At 37.5% G+C, this 20,672-nt stretch overlaps 1 protein-coding gene across 4 annotated transcripts in view; it reads left to right on the top strand.

Moving 5' to 3' along the window:
* The window catches only part of LOC128022657 (low-density lipoprotein receptor-related protein 1), a 149,515-nt gene that overhangs the window by 16,244 nt on the left and 112,599 nt on the right, over positions 1-20,672 (top strand). For all 4 annotated transcript variants that reach the window (XM_052610413.1, XM_052610412.1, XM_052610411.1 and 1 more), the window contains exons 3-6: positions 14,742-14,879; positions 18,332-18,451; positions 19,252-19,380; positions 19,541-19,801. In XM_052610413.1, coding sequence (XP_052466373.1) covers positions 14,742-14,879; positions 18,332-18,451; positions 19,252-19,380; positions 19,541-19,801 — 648 coding nt within the window. The remainder of the gene's footprint in view (positions 1-14,741; positions 14,880-18,331; positions 18,452-19,251; positions 19,381-19,540; positions 19,802-20,672) is intronic.

Genomic DNA, 20,672 nt, shown 5'->3' with positions numbered 1-20,672 from the left:
TGAAGAGGACTTTGCTCAGGAAGATCAACGGTGACTTGACTTTGCTCATGAAGATCATTGGTGACTTGCCTTTGCTCATGAAGATCATTGGTGACTTGCCTTTGCTCATGAAGATCATTGGTGACTTGCCTTTGCTCATGAAGATCATTGGTGACTTGCCTTTCCTCATGAAGATCATTGGTGAATTGACTTGACTCCTGAGGTCTAACTGTGGTAGTGCTTGACTCATGAATGTTAATGGTGACGGTCAACGGGGACCTGACTCAACTCAGGACGGTCAACGGGGGCCTGACTCAACTCAGGACGGTCAACGGGGACCTGACTCGACTCTGGAGGGTCAATGGGGACCTGATTCAACTCAGGACGGTCAACGGGGACCTGACTCGACTCAGGAAGGTCAACGGGGACCTGACTCAACTCTGGAGGTACCACGGGGACCTGGTCACTGGGGACCTGACTTAACTCTGGACGGTCACCTGTGGTTGCCATCTTGTGCAGTGGAACTGGGTCAGCAGCCATCTTGTGCTGTGGCACTGGGTCAGCGACTGCCTTGTGCTGTGGCGCTGGGTCAGCGACCGCCTTGTGCTGTGGCGCTGGGCTGACGGCCACCTTGTGCAGTGGCACTGGGTCAGCGGCCATCTTGTGCAGTGGAACTGGGTCAGCAGCCATCTTGTGCTGTGGCACTGGGTCAGCGACCGCCTTGTGCTGTGGCGCTGGGTCAGCGACCGCCTTGTGCTGTGGCGCTGGGTCAGCGACCGCCTTGTGATGTGGCGCTGGGCTGACGGCCACCTTGTGCTGTGGCTCTGGGCTGACAGCCACCTTGAGCTGTGGCGCTGGGCTGGCGGCCATCTTGCGCAGTGGCGCTGGGTTGGCGGCCATCTTGTGCAGTGGCGCTGGGCTGGCGACCACCTTTTGCAGTGGTGCAGGGCAGCGGTCCTCCTGTCTGGAGACACAGGTTTAGAGTCGGCCACCACACCTGGAGAGTCAGGTGTGGCTGGGGGGTCCCACTGAGAACAATCTTGTAGGTACATGGTGAAACCCCAAAAATCCAGGATCTCCAGCTCCTTCATCTCTCACTCTGGCACAGGGTTATCCAGACAGGCATTAAAAAGGTCTTTAAGTGCCTCATCATTGTACCCCATTCCTACCTTCATGGTCCAGGACAATTGCACCAAACCACCCACCTCACTCCCCTTTTGATAGAGGGTGGTTAAGTTCGAAAGTCTCCCCATCCGCTCCTCTATGGTGGCTGGGGAAGAGATACGAAATCCCACACCGCTGGGCATGATGGAGTCCTTCTGTCACGAATGCACACACGAAATGAGAGATCCAATAGTTTTGTTTAATGGGAAATCCAAAATCAAATCCTAAAACAGGCAGGAGGTCAAAAACACAAAATCAGTCCAAACAAGAAACAAGAAAAACACAAGGGAACACAAGAAAGCCGGGTTATGGAAAACAAGGACTCCATGAAACAGCTAGAAACAGACCAGTTTAAATAGACAGGTGCAAATGATATTAACAGTGATGAATGGGACAAAGGCTTGCGGGAAATGTAGTGCCTGCAGTGGGTAGACTATGGGAAAGTGAGACCAGTAGTTGACACCCAGCGAAACACAGACCAGACACTGTGACACTAGGATTTCGCCAATGGTTGATAGACATCACAATGTTGCTCCGGCATCGTGATACCCCCCCAATCCCCGCCTTTTTTTTGGAATGCACGACTGCATTTAGTTTCACTATCATTTTCAGGATTCGCAATCGCACGTACTCTGTTTATACTATGTAGTGGCAGTACTTACATTGGAACTGAGGATCTGCAAATCACTCGCCATCGTACTTAAATAAAATTGAGCAGCGGTTTACTGTAAGGATTTGTGGTGTTGCACCGTGCCACAACCATGATGTAGACAGCATCACTGATTTGAAAGAGTTCTATTCACTGATCTATATATAATGAATCTCATTATAGATCAGTGGTTCTATAATAGTGCAGCTGCTCATATCCAGTGTATGCACGGTGTTAGGAATCATTTGTTGTTCTTCCTTTTAAGGATTATTCTTTAAGGATTCTTTCTATTATCTGCTTATTCACTCCAACTAGTCTTTTTTTCCCAGTTTGATAGGGATATAATTGTCCCCCCCCACCCACATATTTATAGTATATTTTAATTGATTTTATTTGTAATCCTTACACAGTTCATGCATAACATTATGACCACCTTCCTAATATTGTATTGGTCCCTGTTTTACTACCAAAACAGTCCTGACCAATTGAGGCAAGGACTCCACTAGACCCCTAAAGGTGTGCTGTGGTATCTGGCTCCAAGATGTTAGCAGCAGATCTTTTAAGTCCTGTAAGTTGCAAGGTTGGGCCTCTTTGGATGGGACTTGTTTGTTCAGCACATCCCACAGATGCTCGATTGGATTGAGATCTGGGTAAATTGGAGGCAGGATGCATTATCCTGATGAAAGAAGCCACAGTCACCAGGGAATACTGTTTTCATGAAAGGGTGTACATGACCTCCAACAATGCTTAGTTAGGTGGTATGTGTCAAAGTAGCATCCGAATGGATGGCAGGACACAAGGTTTCTCAGCAGATCATTGCCCAAAGCATCACACTGCCTCCGCCGATTTGTCTTCTTCCCAGGATGTGCCATGTGGTCCCCAGGAGCACTTAGATTGGTCTGGGGCTATGCAGCCCCATACAAAACAACCTTTGAACAATGTGTATTCTGACACCTTTCTACCATTATCAGCATTATCTTCTTGAGCAATTTGACCTACAGTAGCCGTCTGTTGGATTGGAACACACAGGCCAGCCTTTGCTCCCCACATGCATCAATGAGTCTTGGCCGCCCATGGCCCTTGTTGCCGGTTCACCACCGTTCCTTCCTTGGACAAATTTTGATAGATATTCACCACTGCAGACCAGGAACACCCCGAGAGCTGCAGTTTTGGAGACCCAGTTTTACCCAGTTGTCTAGCCATCACAATTTGGCCCTTGACAAACTCAAGGAAATCCATAAGTTTGCCAATTTTTCCTGCTTCTTTGAGGACATAATGTTCACTTGTTGTCTAAGATATCCTACCCACTAACAGGTGCCGTGATGAAGAGATAATCAGTGTTATTCATTTTACCTGTCAGTGGTCATAATGCCTGATTCATCATAGAGAACAAGTGCAAAACAATGTGTAAACTGTTTCACTTATTTGCTTACAGAATGCTGTCTGCTGGTTGATTAGATATTTGTATTGTTTGAAAATGTTCAGTTTTAGAAACATGGATTTTGTCCCATAATAGCCCCATAGTTTCCACTGTTGTGCCAAAAGTGGCCGTGCTAGTGCATGCCAGGGCCAGTCACATTTCCACTGTCACTTCCGGTGCTTGATCATGCCTTGTCGGTGCTTCATCGGGGCCAACGGCCAGGGTTTTTTGGCCCGACAAAACCCTTGGGCAAATGTGGGCCAGCTGTGGCTAGAGGAGTGGTTTTGAACAAAGTTGGAGTTTCTCCGCGTCTGGAGAGCTTCAGTGCCGTGGATCATTTCAGAAAGCTAACAGCTATAACACCAGCATTAAAGACTTTTTAAAATAAGTTGAGCTCAAAATTCACTTTCAGTCAGTAGAGAGTGTTTGAAATAACTTGATCCGATGTGGATTATATTCATCATACAAGGCAGAAATATTTCTAAGCGATGCAAAAGATTATGCACACAAGGCATTCATTACATGGTAAATGCGACTGCTTGAAGAAATCAGACGTTAGCTTCTTATCTCTATCAAAATTGTGTATTTATTTAGTAAGACATATTTTATCTGTCATAAGTCTCGTTTCAAGAGTTTAGCTCCGTGTATATGTCATAAAAATATAATAATGTTTTTTGTTCGGGAGCTTTTATAAAAATATAGAAATGATCATTCTTTTTAAATGTGATATAGACTATACAGGCTTTTGTGACTTCAAATAAACAGAAACAGAATCGACTGGATATGCAGACTATGCTTTATTTCTATGCTATGCTAAGTTGCAGTCCTGATAAATAAATTCATTATGATCAATGTGTGACTTATTATAGTAAAACATTGATGCTTTTGGATTTAAATATTTAATAAAGCATGCAAACAAACAGCTGCTTTTATCACGTTCGTTTTGTGATCACACTAGTTCCTGTGAATTATTTCTTATTCGTTTTCTGATAACTTCTCTTTGTTGGTGAAATGATGGGGTTACATGATGTAGTTCCAGAGAGGCGTGTAGAGGGCAGGTTTTAGTGAAGTGCAGCGGAGCTTCAGGCTCGACGGTGCCACCCTGGTTTTCTAAGCAACAACCCATTAACAAAAGTCTGTGATTCTTACACGTTTTGCTCATTATGGCAATCTTCACAAATGAACGTGAGTTTTGAAGCCTAAATACAAAGCTAAACTTAGACTGTAAAGAAACTGTTGTCACATGACTCCAACGTCACCACCATTAAGCTTCCAACAACTCTTTCAGTCTTTATTTAAAAAACACTTTCTCTGAAAGTTTGAGTAGAATAGTTTGCAAGAATCCCATTACAAACACGAGGCTGTGAAAGTTGACTAGTGAGTAGATGAGTTTACCTTTTCGTGTGAAGCACAGACTTCATTTCAGGCGTTTAACCAAAAACCCATTTACATTTAGTTTAACAGCAGCCTTTAATCACAGGTTGGGGCGAAGATTTTCGACTCTTATTGTGTGATGTCTGGGAGTGTGAAGTATCTTTCCATTCACACCCTTTCTGGCGTAATAGAAATGCGTTAAGGAAATAGTGTGCTGTCAGTTTATCATGGGGCAAGAGGGGGAAGGGGACAGATGTAATTAGAATTAACTCGCTACTTGAAATCTGGCCCTGGAAAACAATGGTGCAGTTCATGAAGCAGCATTAAGAGTTAAGGAATGTTTGTACTTCTTCGTCTCAACCAATTACATGCTCTGAAATAATTTATCTTTCTCTAAAGAGGTGGTGTGGTTTGCAGAAGTGTTGGGTAAGAGCAGAGACTGAATCCGCTCCATAAGAGGAGGAGAGGAGAGACCTTCAGTCTGGAAGTCATTAAAACCCCGTCCAGAGGAATGGAGGAAAACTGCTGTTTTTTAATGACCTGCTTTTCTCAGCTCGAAAGTTCTCTCGCTTTCTCTCTCTCAACACACATAGACAACTGACAACCTAATCTTCATCGTTCTCTATTTTTGCTGCGTTACTGGGTGTTGACTCCTTTATGCTCTTTGCATTAAAGTTAGACAGTTTTTCTGAATACTTTGAGCCGATGTGACGCCTTACTCGCTGCTTTAGTAAAATTTTCCACTGCTTTGAAAGGAATGAACGTTCTGTCATCATTTACTCAACATTTTATTTTACAAACCAGTATGATTTTCTTCCTCCATTCAACACATAAGATGTTTTGAAGAATCTCAGCTCTTTTGCATACAATGAACCTATTCACTGACCAGTTACTGTTAAGCTACAAGGACAACAAGACACCATAAAAATAGTGCGTACAACTTGTGTGCTACATTCCAGGTCTTTGGGAGCCACACAAGGAGTTTTAAAATGTAATTCACTGGAAATATTGCTCTTCTCCATAGCCCTCAAATCTGATTCCCAAAAGCATAAACTCAAATGTGTCATTCATAAGTGAGAAACAGTGGCACTCTAAATAAATCAACTAATTGCACTTTTCACAGCAATGCCAAACAACCACTTTGGTCACACTTTAGTTTGGAAGCAATTCTCACAATTAACTATGACTTTTGCATCACAAAACTGAAGAACATTTCCACTATAAAGAACCTTTTGTAAAATGAAAAGTTTCCATGACTATTAAAGGACCTTTATTAAACCATGAATTCCATTAAATAATCTTTATTTTCTAGAGTGTTGATGCCATTAATGACATAAAAGAGGCAATGTATGTTCATGCACAGTGTTTAGGTACATATTATACTTTTTCATGCTTTCATTATAAAGAAAAAAGCAACTCAGACATTCTTAGAATATGTTTTGTGTGTGTGTGTGTGTGTGTCATGGAAAAGAGAAGTTTAGAACAGCATGATAGTGAATACAGATGATTATAGACTTTAAATAGAAAATGTCACCTAAATCACACTTAATTAGGATGTGTGTGGAAACGTGCTCTGTTTGTGGATCCCTCAGTGCAGATGCCTCAGATCATTGAAGATCTGGCCCATGAAAGAGGTTTATTTATTTACGTGGCTGGATTTCACTGTGTCCTTTGTGAAGTGGCTATGACCAGCAGTGAAGTGTGTCGTTGTGCCCGCTGCAGCTGCTGTGACCGTCCTCTGTGGACAACTACATCACAATAGACAGCTTTGTACCGCCAGTCCTGAGCTTCGGTGAGATGAGGACAGTGATATGCCTTTAGGAATTAAATAATTATCATCCTTTTATCATCAAATATCAGAGGTGTAAATATTAAAGCATGCAACATGTTTGTTTGGTCTGGGAATATCTTTCTTGTATCAACTGGAGAAATGAAATTAGATGAGGTATGTTTGAGATCAATATAGTCAATATTAAGGAAAGCAGAAACATATACAGTAAGGCTTGACCATTTTTCTTTTAACTCAGACTTCCTGATTTATCAATAATAATAATAATAATAATAATAATAATAATAATAATAAAATGGCAAATTGCAATTGGTCAAGTGTACATTGTGTGATTGTGGACTGTACAATTAGAAAATGTACAAACTGTGTAAATTGATAAAGATTGCCAGAAAATACGACTTATTTTGGTGATTTATGAGATGCATTCCCCATAATTCTCTAAAAAAACAAAAAAGAAAAAAAAAATTAATAGAGGAAGAAGAAGAAGAAGACGAAGAGAGAAATATAATGTGTTATTCTAACCAGAATACCTTGATTGTGGACCTAAAAGAAACATCTATTCTGTTTGGCAAATGAACAGCGATGATCAACTAATATAAAATCAAGTGTTAAAAGAAAAAGAAAAGACCTCTTAGACACAATACCTTTCACTGTAGCCACAACTCAACCTCCCATCATCCCAGAGTTGTGAGCAGCCTGTGGCTGTAACATCTGTGTGCAGAAGTCATTTAGATCTGTCTCATGTGAGAGAGATGAAGGTCTGCGCTCTGATCTCACAGTGGAGCTCTGACCTGCTGTGCTGAGATCAGAAGAGTCTGTTGTTTAACATCTGACAGCTGGACAAATGAACTGAGCATAAAATATCAGCTATGTGTTTAGTTTTAGAGCTTACATTCCATAAAATGCTTAATAATGTATAAACCTGCTTGGTTGGCTGTCTCATTGTGCATCCAGGAGCTCAATATATATACTATTTAAAAGCAGAATGAATTATTTTGTCCCTCCAGCAGAGTTTCAGATGTAGTCTTTGCAAGAAGTGTTAAATATGCTTCAGATCAGTAATGCTTAATTTAACAGGTAGATTATTTCAACCTGATCTGTCTCAGATCTGTTATTGCTATTTCTTTACCTCTCACTTCACCCTTGTAGTACCTGATCATTTACAATGACTGTGGCTTTTGTTCTAAGAGGCAGAACCTAAAAATTTAATTAGCTTGAACAGTAAGAATCATTACTCAAAAAATAGTGTTGTTTTATTTTATTTTATTTTTTTTTACCAAATTACACTCTGTTCCTTAGTTTATGATCAGTACTGACTTAAACTCAGAGGGTTATAAAATATTCCCTGACCGACTGCAAAAGAGTACTGACCTATGAGGTCCAGTTTATACTGGTTTAGATCCGATTTATTGGTTTATGTCTCATTAGGTAAACATACTTAGATATGTCATGTGATATCTTGTGGAGTCCCCCAAGGTCAAATTCTGGATCCTTTTCTTCCTTTTTTGTTTTTACATATATATGCTTTCATTAGTTGATATAATTATCATTATTTGGATTTGCATTACAGATTTGCACCAAAATTATGTGATATTTTATAAATATAGATTAAAAACTCATGTGTTTCCATTAACTGATGTTATGCGACTAAAATCTTTTTTGCTTCCTCTCGCGATTAGTGATGGGAAGTTCGGATCATTTTACAGACTCGGACTTTTGAGTCTCGTTCAGCAAAATGAAAAATTTTGTTAATTTTAGCAAAATGTAATAAAATGTTATGTGTTACTTCCCCAACACATCTAGTACTTACGCAAACGATCTGTGGTGTGTTATTATTTTATAAATAAATAAAACCCTGTTATAAATAAAATATTGATGAATTCGTGGTTTTGACTGTCTATCAGTAAATAAACACTAGGCTATATGATAATATAATAATCCAAGCCTACAATACAAAGTTTTTATACCCTAGTTTGTTCATTTTTAATCCAATTTTGAGTTTGCTGTTATAATAATTGCTTTTCCTAGCCAAACTTGACATTTTGGTCTAATATATGTACAAGAAGATTGCTCAAAAAGGACATAATGACATATTAGGAACAAATCAAAAACCCGATTGACCCAAACTATGAACTCGTCAATTCTCTTTCCGTCTCAAGACGGCATTGACTGACACAGGTGAATTACTACTAGCAGAACAGAACCTATTGAATATTGCACATGTGCGACTGAACGAATAACCCCCCGAGACGACTCGTTCTTCCCGAGTCACATTAAAGATTCGTTCAAAATGAACGAATCATTCAAGAATGACACATCACTACTCGTGATAAGTCATGGTGACGGATGTCGGTAGGTTTATGTATAAAGCAGCCACCACACTAGCCATTATTTTTAATCGAAGGAGACGTCGACATGTATCTTTAGTGAAGCAGCGTGGAGAGCCGCTTCTGAAACGTGCTGCAGCAAAGCTGGAATAAACACATTAAACCCTCTTATGAGGTGTTTCTTGGAGGTTATACTACATTAAAGAATGATCATATGACTCTTACATACGCCAGGTGACCTGTAAAAACCTGTAAATGTGTCCATTGCAGTTTTGCAAAGTATTCCTTTTCCGATTTGCCTCAAAACCTGCCTCGTGCAAGCGTAAAAACTTTTTTGCGATATATTGGAGATTTCCGTTTCCGTTGGTCATATTTTCAATTCAAAATTTCAATTTGTGTAATTTGAAGGGTAACGGAAACGCAGCTATTTAGTTCTGCGCTGAACATACAGTAGCTGTTGTCCTAGAAAGTTACACAGCTTAATCATCTCTGAAGCCCAATGTCACATCAAGAATTTAGGAATAGTATTTGACAGCAACTTCAGTCTTAAGAAACCCTTAGCACTGTTAATAAAACAGTGTATTATCATCTGTGACATCTCTGAAGTATGCACAATTCTCTCCCTTACTGAAAGTGATAAAGTCATTCACACATTTTCTGCAAGACTTCACTACAGCAGATGTGTTTTGGCTGGTTTATAAAGAGTTCAACGCAGCTGCATGAATGCTGACTCGACTGAGGAATCACATTAAATCTCTTCATGTGTCCCATGGAATTGATTTCAAGATCCTCCTCTTGACTTTTACATGTCTTTACAGTGCCTTCAAAATGTAGCTTAGCTATGGAATTACTTAATCTGAACAATCAAGTTGGTTGATCAGCATTAAGTCACTAAGGGTATATTGTCCAAGATAATATATAAATATCAAACTTTGGAAACTTTGCTTCTTCAAATTTCACTGACGTGTGAACGTTAAACTTCACACTGAAATGACTGATGTATCGTCTGGGTGAAGAGACTCGCTTCTGTTATCCTTGGATTTTTAAAATGTTGCTTAACTTGTATTTTACCCTGAATATTATATATTTATATATAATATTCTGAACATTAACTGATGTCATGAAAATGTTTCAGTTGCAGTTTATGTGGGAAGTGCTGTATATATCTGTAATGGTATTTTAAAATAGATAAGGTTGTCTAAGCATTCTGAGTTCCTAATGTGTTCGAGTGTCCTTACTAAACACTTCGAGAGATGATCTTCAACAGGGGTCAAAATAAAGATCCATTCTGCCGGAGACTAAGCCATCAAACAGACTCTGTCCCTGAATGATCTTCAGGTTGGGGCAAGAAGAATTTCAGAAGTAGTCTGCCAGTTCACACTCTTGGATTCACCTTCACACACTCAGCCTCGGTGGTATGTGGATGGGTTGTGTGATGTTGAGAGGATTCGAGAGGTCACGTCCGGTTCTCATTCATGAAGTCTTGTTATGGATCATTAACTCCTTCCCCGCGATTGATGGAAGTTTCCAGCTTTCCATGCTTTCACTAATGTACAGAAGAAGGTATATGCTTTTCTGAAAGAGCATTGAACACCAGAATCAAAACGGCCTAACATCGCTGAATGCAGGAAGTGGTTAAGGACTGTGAAGCTTTGTGTGTGCTGATGGAAGCAATCTTTTGCATCTATCTTTCTGCCAGACGTTGTCTTTTTAAAAACATGATTTTCTCAGCTATTTGTTCAAAAAGTTGATTTCTTATGAAACGGACCCATATTAAACTGTTGAAAAAGAAAAAAAAAAGATGAAGCAAGAATGAAACATTAATATTTAAAGCAGAGGCTCTGTTCTTTGTTCTGACATATTGCATGTTCAGATATTAATACAAAAAACATTCTGGGCACCATTAAACTTATTTGAAAATGATCCAAACTGGTGGTGCTGGTGGGGAAAGAGTTAATCTCAGTTAAAAGAAGTTGTTAAATAAGCACATGTTAGTTAGGTCTTTTGTTTGAATAGTAGTTTGACCTGTCCAGAACACATAACCATGTTCTATAGGACACACAACTCTAACTGTGTTTGTCTTAGTTTCTGGAACCTAAAACAAGTGTTCCCTTCTGACATCAGTTAGGGAGTGTTTCATGGCTGTACAGAAAATTGCATTTGGCAAAAGAAGCTATGATCAGTGCTGATGATCCGTCTCATGTGTGGAAACTTTCTCATGTTATGTTCGGGCTGTTTTATAGTTAATGAACAATTAAGGAGAGCATTAAGACATGCATTGATCTTATGCACGCATGGATGCACCAGTGGCATGGGACGGCCCATTACTGTTCTGTTCTATGCAAGAGTTGCCTGACATGGACAATTTGAGTAGAGAATTCACTGATACTAGTCTCAGAGATCAGATGTTGTTATGCATTTAGCTATATTATATATACACATACATTACTTTTACTATTGCTCATACTTAAAGTTAGGGTTTTGAATATAAACTCATAATCGTAAGTATTTAACTTTGATGCAAACTCATCCTGGACCATTTGAAAAGCTAAAACATTGTGGCTTGTTGATCTTGTGTCCCAGACTTGCAATTTTCACCTGGCAGACAACATTTTTCCACTTGCATTGAAGCAGAGACCTGAGCCACATCTACATGGATTTTGCATACCTTTTGTGCTCTAATGGAGTTTTACCACTGAAGAATGAATTTTCACTCCGATAAACATCATAGTAATATGCAAACTGTATCTGCCAAATCAGCTTTGAGTCTCAGTCTCAAAACACTGGTATTAACAGAACAAATGCTCATTTAAAGCACATAGCATGAGGGCAGTGACTCATCACACTCCAGTTCATATGTATTTGATTAATAGGACTAAACAAGCCATTGCTTACTGGGATAATGTATCTCACAGTGCAATGCATGCCATTTAAAATGGTCTTGAACTTGTGAAATTGTTATTTTTATGTTTCATAATCCTTTATTTGGACTGAAATGTTGAGATATTATTGCCCAAAAATTTAAAATATATATATATATTTTTCCCCCAGTGTGATAACTGGATGCACACACTGAATTAAAAAGCTGAGGGAGTAAAGCATAAATTTTAACTTACTATTTTTAAAAGATAGTAGACAGTGTACATTGCAGTATTTCAGGAAGTATTCTGAACACAGCCGGAGTATTGTATGTCTGACAGTCAGAGATTTATTATATGGCTGACCAGTGATAGGTTTAGGTAAACCACAAACTGCAGAGTAGAACCTAGTCTAAATATCAGTGATAAACCCTTTACACAGATCTATGTCTGTATGTATGCATGTATTTGTCCTTTTAGGTAGTTTAAACAGTTTTTCAAATGGACAGCTGATCAAGTCAAAATATTCTTTCATTATTATGAAATTCATATTTTTTTTATAATGCTACATTACTGATATAAAAACAAAACAAAATAAAATGAACAAACCAATTTTTTTTTATTTATTTAGATTAAGTTTATTTTTGAGTCAATTTCTGTTGCTGTGTTTATTGACAGTTTGAAATATAAAATAATGTTTTAAACACAACTGCCATCATACAACATATACATATTTACAATGAAGTACCCTGATGGTTTCAATTTATGGCTTTCCATCAATGTCAAATACTAAAATAAATGAATTATGAAAAACAAAACATCTATTAAAACAACAAAACTATGTTGTTGAAATCGCGTAAAATACAAATATGTTGAAATAGCGTAAAAAAAAGAAAAGGTAATTGAATCATATAATATTCTAATATTTGTGCAGCTATTTATTTTATTTTATACAAAATGATAAAATACATGTGACTGGTATTTAAGAGAAATACCTCTGTTATTAAAACACAGTTCAGCCTTTCAGTTAGCCTTCACTAAATATTTAACCCTTGCCCTAAATAGTTTTACCTGCTTTGTTTTACTCGTATGGAACTTCAAGCATCTGTTATCTATAAACATGAGAAATAAACTAGCTGTCAGCATGTGAAAACTGCCCTAGAGCGCTCCACAGTTTTTGTATTTCTAAATCTCACTCTTTGCCTCATTTGTCACAGGGGCCCAGGTCACGTTCTCCATGTGATGGGTCTTATTCCAGAGTTTTCCATGTGGCTGAGGTTTTTTGAGCGAGCGTTTCCCCTTCGACGAGAGTCTCAACCTCTAGATCCTCCAGAACAGCACATGTGATCAGAATATTACAAGAGGCTTATGGTCTCAGCACACGCCTGTGCAAGGTGTCCACAATCCCTCACGCTTACAGGACCCCTGGGAGAGCAACAATGCCTTTTGATTTCTAATGTTCATGAACAGCTGCTGTTTTTAAGGTTTAAACATATGCTCTAAAATTCTCTAAAGACATGACTTGTTTGTGAGCCTTTACCACAGGCTACACATCTAAAATTATGATGCAGTATAGAAGTGTGTCAAGTGAATGAGTGTTAATTTGAAAAAGAAAACTAAACAAGTCTGGCACAAGTGTATTTTGTGTTACATGTATGAAATTCAATTGTGAAGAAAGCGTTTATGACAAAATTGTGATTTCCATACATGAGAAATAATGAATAACGCCATGGAGCACTATTGTTTTTCTCTAGCTATGCTCGGATATGAAGTTAAATATGAACATTTACTTAATAATAATAAAAACTTTGTAAGGCAAGCTAATTTGTTAAACTAAACAGTATATAAACATGTAAGTTATCAGATATTATGTAAAACATAACCTGAAGTACTACCTCCATGAAGCAATATGTGTGGGAGAAAAAAGTAGATAAAAAAAAAAAAAAATATATATATATATATATATATATATATATATATATATATATATATATATATATATATAAACACAACTACAAGCCAAGTGTACTCAACTATGCTTTTATTAAATATACTGCAAGCTAAAGATTAAAAGTACAAGTATAGGTCAAATAGACTATCAGTGTAAACCAAGTATATTTAATAACAATTTAGTTAAGTATATCTCTGATTTGTACATATTTTTAGTTTAAAAGAAGTATAGTATAGTACACTTAATTAAACTTATTGGATCTTTTTTCACCTGTTTTATACTCTCTGGCAGGTGAATATATTAAAATAACAGCATACTTGTCTTCAACAAACCAAATTATTTGAGATTTATACTTATATAAATTACGTTTTATACTGATGATTAGGGTTTTGTTCAAATCACTAGAAACCTAAATATGATCAAGAAAACTTGTTGGTCACTAATGAGTTTCAAAATTGCTCAGATCTTTCATAGCTTGGCCCTGAACTCGTTGGCTGAACTGCTCAAATAAACAGAGTTAACCTACCAATACAGGCTGAAATTGAGAAATGGGAATGTATTCTGTCATAAGAACCTACACAAGCTGCATATAAACCCTTTGTCATGACTTAATAAAGCTTCACTGATCTGTGTTTGTACTGGCACGGTATCAATGATCTCATCTGTGAGCTAGACGTTCAGAGAACATGCATTGCTTTAAAAATGCTGTTGCATCACATTTCCGCACAGACACGTTCACTCATTTCTGGTCAGTGATTTGGGAAGTCTTGGTCTGTTTTCACCCCACGCCCAGCGTTCTGTCCACTCCAGAGAGACGAGAGCTCAGACACACAAATACAGCTCATCCAGTGACTCAGACAAACACATGACTGCACACTAATGGACACAGTCATAATAAAACCATCAACTGGGATGTTTAACCAACAGTGTTTGAAAGTACGAAAGAAAATGAAGAATGATTCATGAGGTTAAAAAAAAGTGTTTTTCAGATTGTTGCAGTACGCAGTTTCTAAAATAACAGATGCTGTGTATCATTGCAGTAAATTATAGTATGCTTTCAGAATATTTCACCTACACTTTAAACATGAATTCTTGTTCCTGTGTTCTTTTATTGTACATAATGCTTTCTAGTATTTCAGCTTATCACATTGAGGTTTTGATACGATCAAAAGTGGGATGCTTTGGAGGTAGTATCGTCATCTTTATGCTTTGTTGTTTGCTCTCTTTCAGGTCCTCATAACCGTGTGTCCCAGTGTCCTCCTAATGAGCATCAGTGTCTGGGGTCAGACTTGTGTGTTCACATGAGCAAGCTGTGTAACGGCGTCTCTGACTGCACTGACGGAGGAGACGAGGGTCCGCACTGCAGAGGTAAGGACTGCACGACTTCAAACATCACGGGATAATAGACAGATATCTTGTAGTTATCCAACATTAACACTATTATTAGGAATTTGCAAAGTTCAGATTTACATTGAATGTAATTACCATTGGTTAAACAGCAAAACATTATGTTTTTTAATTGATTTATCATCCAATATAAATGTATTTAACGAGCAAAACTGTGTGAGATGTTAAGGGTGAGTTTTTGTCTTGTTTCTAGTCCAAATATTTAAATATGATAACCCTAACCCTTGCTTTCAGACAAAGTAAGTAAAATTAAGTGAGTTTTTCCTTAAAACAAGCTACATAATCTGCCAGTGGGGTAAACAAAATAATCTTATTTTCAGTTTGAATTAAGATTATTTTCTTACCAAATCCTCATTCAAATTAGCTGTGTTAGCTGATAGAGAGTGTACACAGATCTGCACCGGACAAACATGAACTAAATACACTGATGCTTGAAAGTTTGTGAACCCTGTGTTACCAATAGTGTAATTTAAAAAATAATACACAAATCTGTTTATGTTGTCACTTATTCATCTCCCTAAATGATGATGGAGAAATATGTGAACCTCCAAGATTGTAAAGACATGCCTGTGTTTCAGTTGTATCGGCGGTATAAATCTGGTGTCACCTTTATTTATATAGCGCTTTAAACAAAAAAGGTTTAGCAGTTTGGTGTGAGTTTAGCAGCACTGCCCAACAGAAAGAACACAGTCCTGGATCGGCTCTATCAGTGTCTGGGCCTCATCATGTCTGTCTGTGGAAACTTCCTGTGTCTCAGTCAAAACTTCTGATGAAATGTTCACAAGGCTGGAAATTGTTAGAGAAGTATCTGCAAAGTAGGGGTGGGAGATATGGAAAAAATATCATATCACTATTTTTTATAGAGATATCACGATTCACGATTTTATCACAATTCTTTGTCATGTTGGTTTTACCATTTTGCAAGTTGTTTGTTAAAGGAATAGTTCACCCAAAAATAAAAATTATGTCAGCTGTCTGTCAGTTTTCTTTTTATCCCACCATTTACTCACTCAAAGGTGGTTTTAAACCTGAATGAGTTTCTTTCTTCTTCTGAACACAAATGCTATTTTGAGGAATGGTCCACAGTGACTTCCATCGTATTTTTTTGCTTCTATCAAATTCAATGTGGATCAGCAACTGTTTGGTTACACACATTCTTCAAAATATCTTCTTTTGTGTTCAGCACAATAAATAAATAATACAGGTTTGGGACATGACAGTGAGTTAATAATGACAGAAATCTATTCCTTGACAGCAATGACAATAGGCTGAATTTTTAATAGGCCTACTGTGCCTTTAAGACCTGCTCACATCTAATATACAGGCACCTTTTTCTCTCAACTGTTTACTTTCATTTTAGATATAACCAACTGAGTCTACATGTAAACCTCGTGTGTTCTGACAGCTTTAGCACAAAAGATAACTTAGTTCAATAATCAGGCGCTGTTTGATAGGTTTTAGCACGCGTACTTCGGGTGTATGCAGCGCTCAGAAAAAGCACAGATCAGACCAGCGCATGAATTAAACATTTAAAAGCACATGCAGATAATGAGAGAGAACTGAGTTAACACTGCTGTGAATGCATATAAAATGGTTTAAATAAGATAAATTATTTTTGGCCGAACCCACACTGCATTCAGTAATAGCAATCGTAAAGCATGAGATGGCAATATTCAGTTTGTACAAATATTTGCTTTGCTGCCGCTGGACCAGGACAGCTTGCCATCATTGAAGAAATTATGAATAGTTCGTTATCTGAGAAAATTCCACCACTGAAAGACTAAAGAGGAACGGCCAAACAAAATGCAGTTTACATTTGAACTCATTTTAATTTGGTTGACTAATATTTGTTTTTCAAATTTCTGCGATTAAGAGAATGTTTTATTCAAAGCAAAATGTATTAAACATTTTTGACAGTGCAATGTCACAGTGTGCAAAACCTGGACATCTAAATTCTGATCTTGGCATTGCTATACATTTTGAGTGAGAAGAACATTTGTTATTTTTGATAGATAAAACAGTGTATAGTCGTAAGTTTAACCCATCAGAGTACTTGTGTTGTCCTAGTGAAATGGTGAAATGTGAAGTACAGGCCAAATTTCTGTCAAATTTCCATTCAGTCATCTTAAGAACCAGCAGTGAAGAACTTCCTTCACATGCTCAACTTTGCATGCTTACACTCATCCACACACACATACCTACACGCAAATCAAAACACACACTCACACACTTTCTGCTGTGATTGTGTATCGACACAGTTTGGAAATGTTGGACCAGTGTTAATGTCAGAATTGGGCTTGTGATGCCTTCAGATGCTTCATGGTTTTTGAACTGAGCATATGATTGCACTGACGAAACCACTGAGACTGACTACATAAGGAGCTGTTAGCATATTAGCATAGCTGCTGTGAGTTGTTGATGCAGTTCATCTAGAGGCTCATTTTTATCTGACTGTACACTCATTTTTGCAGCGTCCCTTGAGTTCTGGGATAGGTCTGTGTGTGTGTGTGTGTGTGTGTGTGTGTGTGTTGTTAACATCACTCCCGTTCACCACCTGCTGAGGTACCAGCTACTGTTATTTCATTTCAGTCACTCTGTGGTTTGTCAAATCAATCAGTTTCATGCAAAATAGGATTTCCTTACTGTGTTAACATAAAAATGCCTCAAAGTTGTGTGCAGACATCAACATTCAAAAACTCTAGTCCTGTCAGACAATGTGTTGAAACTAAACTACAAAAACAGCTAGTTCAGAAATCTTGAGAAACTATTAACTTATTTAGCCTACATTTACAACACCTATTTAGTGTTCAATGACTCTACTTATCCTCACATAAGAAAAGTCTGGTAAAACTAGGGCCTAATGTACCATGTTAATATAATAGAATTTTGACTTTTTTACGGTTTAACAGTATTTTGAATTACACATTGCATTGTTTTGTGTTTTTGGGTTCCTGTTGTGTTTTTCCACAGATTTTGTGTTATTTTTGTCTTTACCATGTTCATAAACTACAAAATCATAAAACATATATATATATATATATATATATATATATATATATATATATATATATATATATATAAAGAATTAGCTCATAAAAAAGAACACAAACACAGACACACGTAAAATAAAATACAAATGTCCACTTTGGTGAATTACTGTATGTTACATGTTAGCTTGATTGCACTGTGCTGTCATTCAGTGTGTGATGAAGTTCTGTTACTACATCGAGTAAAAACAAAACTTATGAGATTTTGTGTATCATGTGATTTCATTTGATATATGTCATTTGCCTTTTAGATGCATGTCAAATATTTGTAGTTGTTTTGAACTTTGCAGTGTGAGTGTTGAGGGCCGTGTGAGTCAGTGTCAGTGTTGTTTGACCTCTAGCTGACCTCTGCTCTGATCTCTGTAGAACTGGCGCTCAACTGTACTCTCACTGGTTGCCAGGACAACTGTGCTGTCACACGCACTGGCCCCATGTGCTACTGCAAGAGCGGCTACGAGATCAGCCAAGATGGAAAGACCTGTAAAGGTTGGTTACATTTACACACACTTTGACTACTATGAATGCAACAATATAGACATTACTGCCGATAAAGACATTACAATGGATTATTTTAATTGAATGGGAACAATGAACTTGAGTACTTACAAATAAATACACAATAGCATTCACACTTACTAGAATCTAAATCGTAAAAAGTAGCTGGCCAATTGTCATAATTATTTTTCATATTAGGCCATTTTTAAGATATTTTATTGTTTATTTTAAGATTATGACAGTTTGACTATTTATTATTGAGCATATTCCATGGCTATTTAACGAATGATTACATACATGTATGATTATTTTATTATTTAATATGAGCAACTTACTTGATGCGTATGTCATGCCACACTGGTTTCATTTGTTAGCATTGCTTAACTAAATTAGTTGACATGAATCAATGATGAAGAATACTTTATTTTCTTATTTTCCAGTAATTTCCACGCAAGTTTTACTGTAGAGACAAAACTGTGAAAAATAAGACTTTTAGTTCATTAGCAATTTACTTCTTGTACTAATTGCATTGTAAATCTCGTATGTGATTAAGTTCTGTTACTACATTGATTTCTAATATCATATGTATTTATTTTATATATTTAACTTGCTTTAAGTATCCTTTTAATATTTTTTGCTGTGTTAAACTTTGGAGTCTCTTTTGTGAGTGTTAGCCAAGGTATATTATCCACAACTTTATATAATTACTTAGTTTTGCTTCTATCAGAGTAATTTTTAAAGATGCTTAGAAATTTAATTCAAAAAGTACTGTTTCATGTGTGTGTGTTCAGATTTTGATGAGTGTACGGTGTACGGCACCTGCAGTCAGAAGTGCACTAACACAGACGGCTCGTACACCTGCTCCTGTGTGGAAGGATATCTGGTTCAACCAGACAACCGCTCCTGCAAGGCCAAGAATGGTAAGACAAACATAACAGTCCAAGATAAGATCAAATAAAGCTTCTCCATTTCCGTTTCCCTCACATACATGTATCCGCATCGGCCAACAGTTTAATTCATTATTATTGGCTGAACTATAACTATATTTGAGATGAAACAGATGTCTTCCTGTTGCTGTAGTGCCTGTGGACCGTCTCCCCGTGTTACTGATCGCTAACTCCCAGAACATCCAGATTACGTCTCTGAGCGGATCCAGCAGCCCGTCACTCTACATAAGCACAAAACAGAGCACAGCCATGGACTTCCTGTATGCGCAGGAAACAGTGTGCTGGATCAATGTGGGCGACTCCCCCGCAGGCACACGACTGAAGTGCGCTAAGATAACAGGACTCAAGAGCTTCACAGATGAGAGGACCATCAATATCTCCCTCAACTTACACCGTAAGTAACGCAGCTGTGAGTTCACATTACATTACCACATTTATCACGCACTCATTTATCATTGTCATCATTAAGGAAATTCAAGCAAATTTATGAAGATGCTTAAGCTATATTTTTAGATGATTATGTGATGAAACTGTCCTTACTAGCTGTAAGGTCAAATATTCACCACTTCTGCTCTGAATAACGTAAACATTGTATTTTCTAAAGCATAGTCATCCCACACTGTGCGTGTCATTTTTACTGTTTCATTCAACCTTAAAGAATAGCCAAAGATTTATTTCCCTCCATTGAAAGTCCATTCGACCAAACCTTCAAGTGTAAAAAAGTTTATAAAGAGATTGTAAAAGGAATATAATGCATAGAGTACATAAAAAATGGTAAACGGAAACCTAAACGTGATAAATCTGCCTTTGAGTGGTTTAGAGGGCGCATCAAATATGGTTAATTCATATGGATTACTGTTATGATGCCCTTATGTCCTTTTTAAGGCTTGGATGTTTTGTTGAATGGACAAGCAAAAAAAGACTTATAAGTTTTAAATGACATAAAAGTAAATACATTATGACAGAATTTTCAAGAATTTATTTATTGATAATGTTTCCTTCCAGTGTAGCTCTCGGATGTCAATTATGCATGCAGATATTCCAGTCAGCGCAATGACATTTACAATTGTATTATTTTATTTATTCATTTGATTTATCCAAAGCAATTTACAAATAAGGAACATCAGTAGCATCACATTCATTAAAGAGACATGCAAGAAAGTGTCTCAGTTAAGTAACGAGACGCTGTGTCGATGATGACGCAATGGCAACACCTTCAGCATGTGCCGGAGATTGAAGCATGTGTGTAAATATGCCAATAAAAT

Source organism: Carassius gibelio, chromosome A11, assembly GCF_023724105.1.
Source record: "Carassius gibelio isolate Cgi1373 ecotype wild population from Czech Republic chromosome A11, carGib1.2-hapl.c, whole genome shotgun sequence".
NCBI lineage: Eukaryota > Metazoa > Chordata > Actinopteri > Cypriniformes > Cyprinidae > Carassius > Carassius gibelio.
The sequence above is the reverse complement of the archived record's forward strand: the minus strand, read 5'-3'. Positions and strand labels throughout refer to the sequence as shown.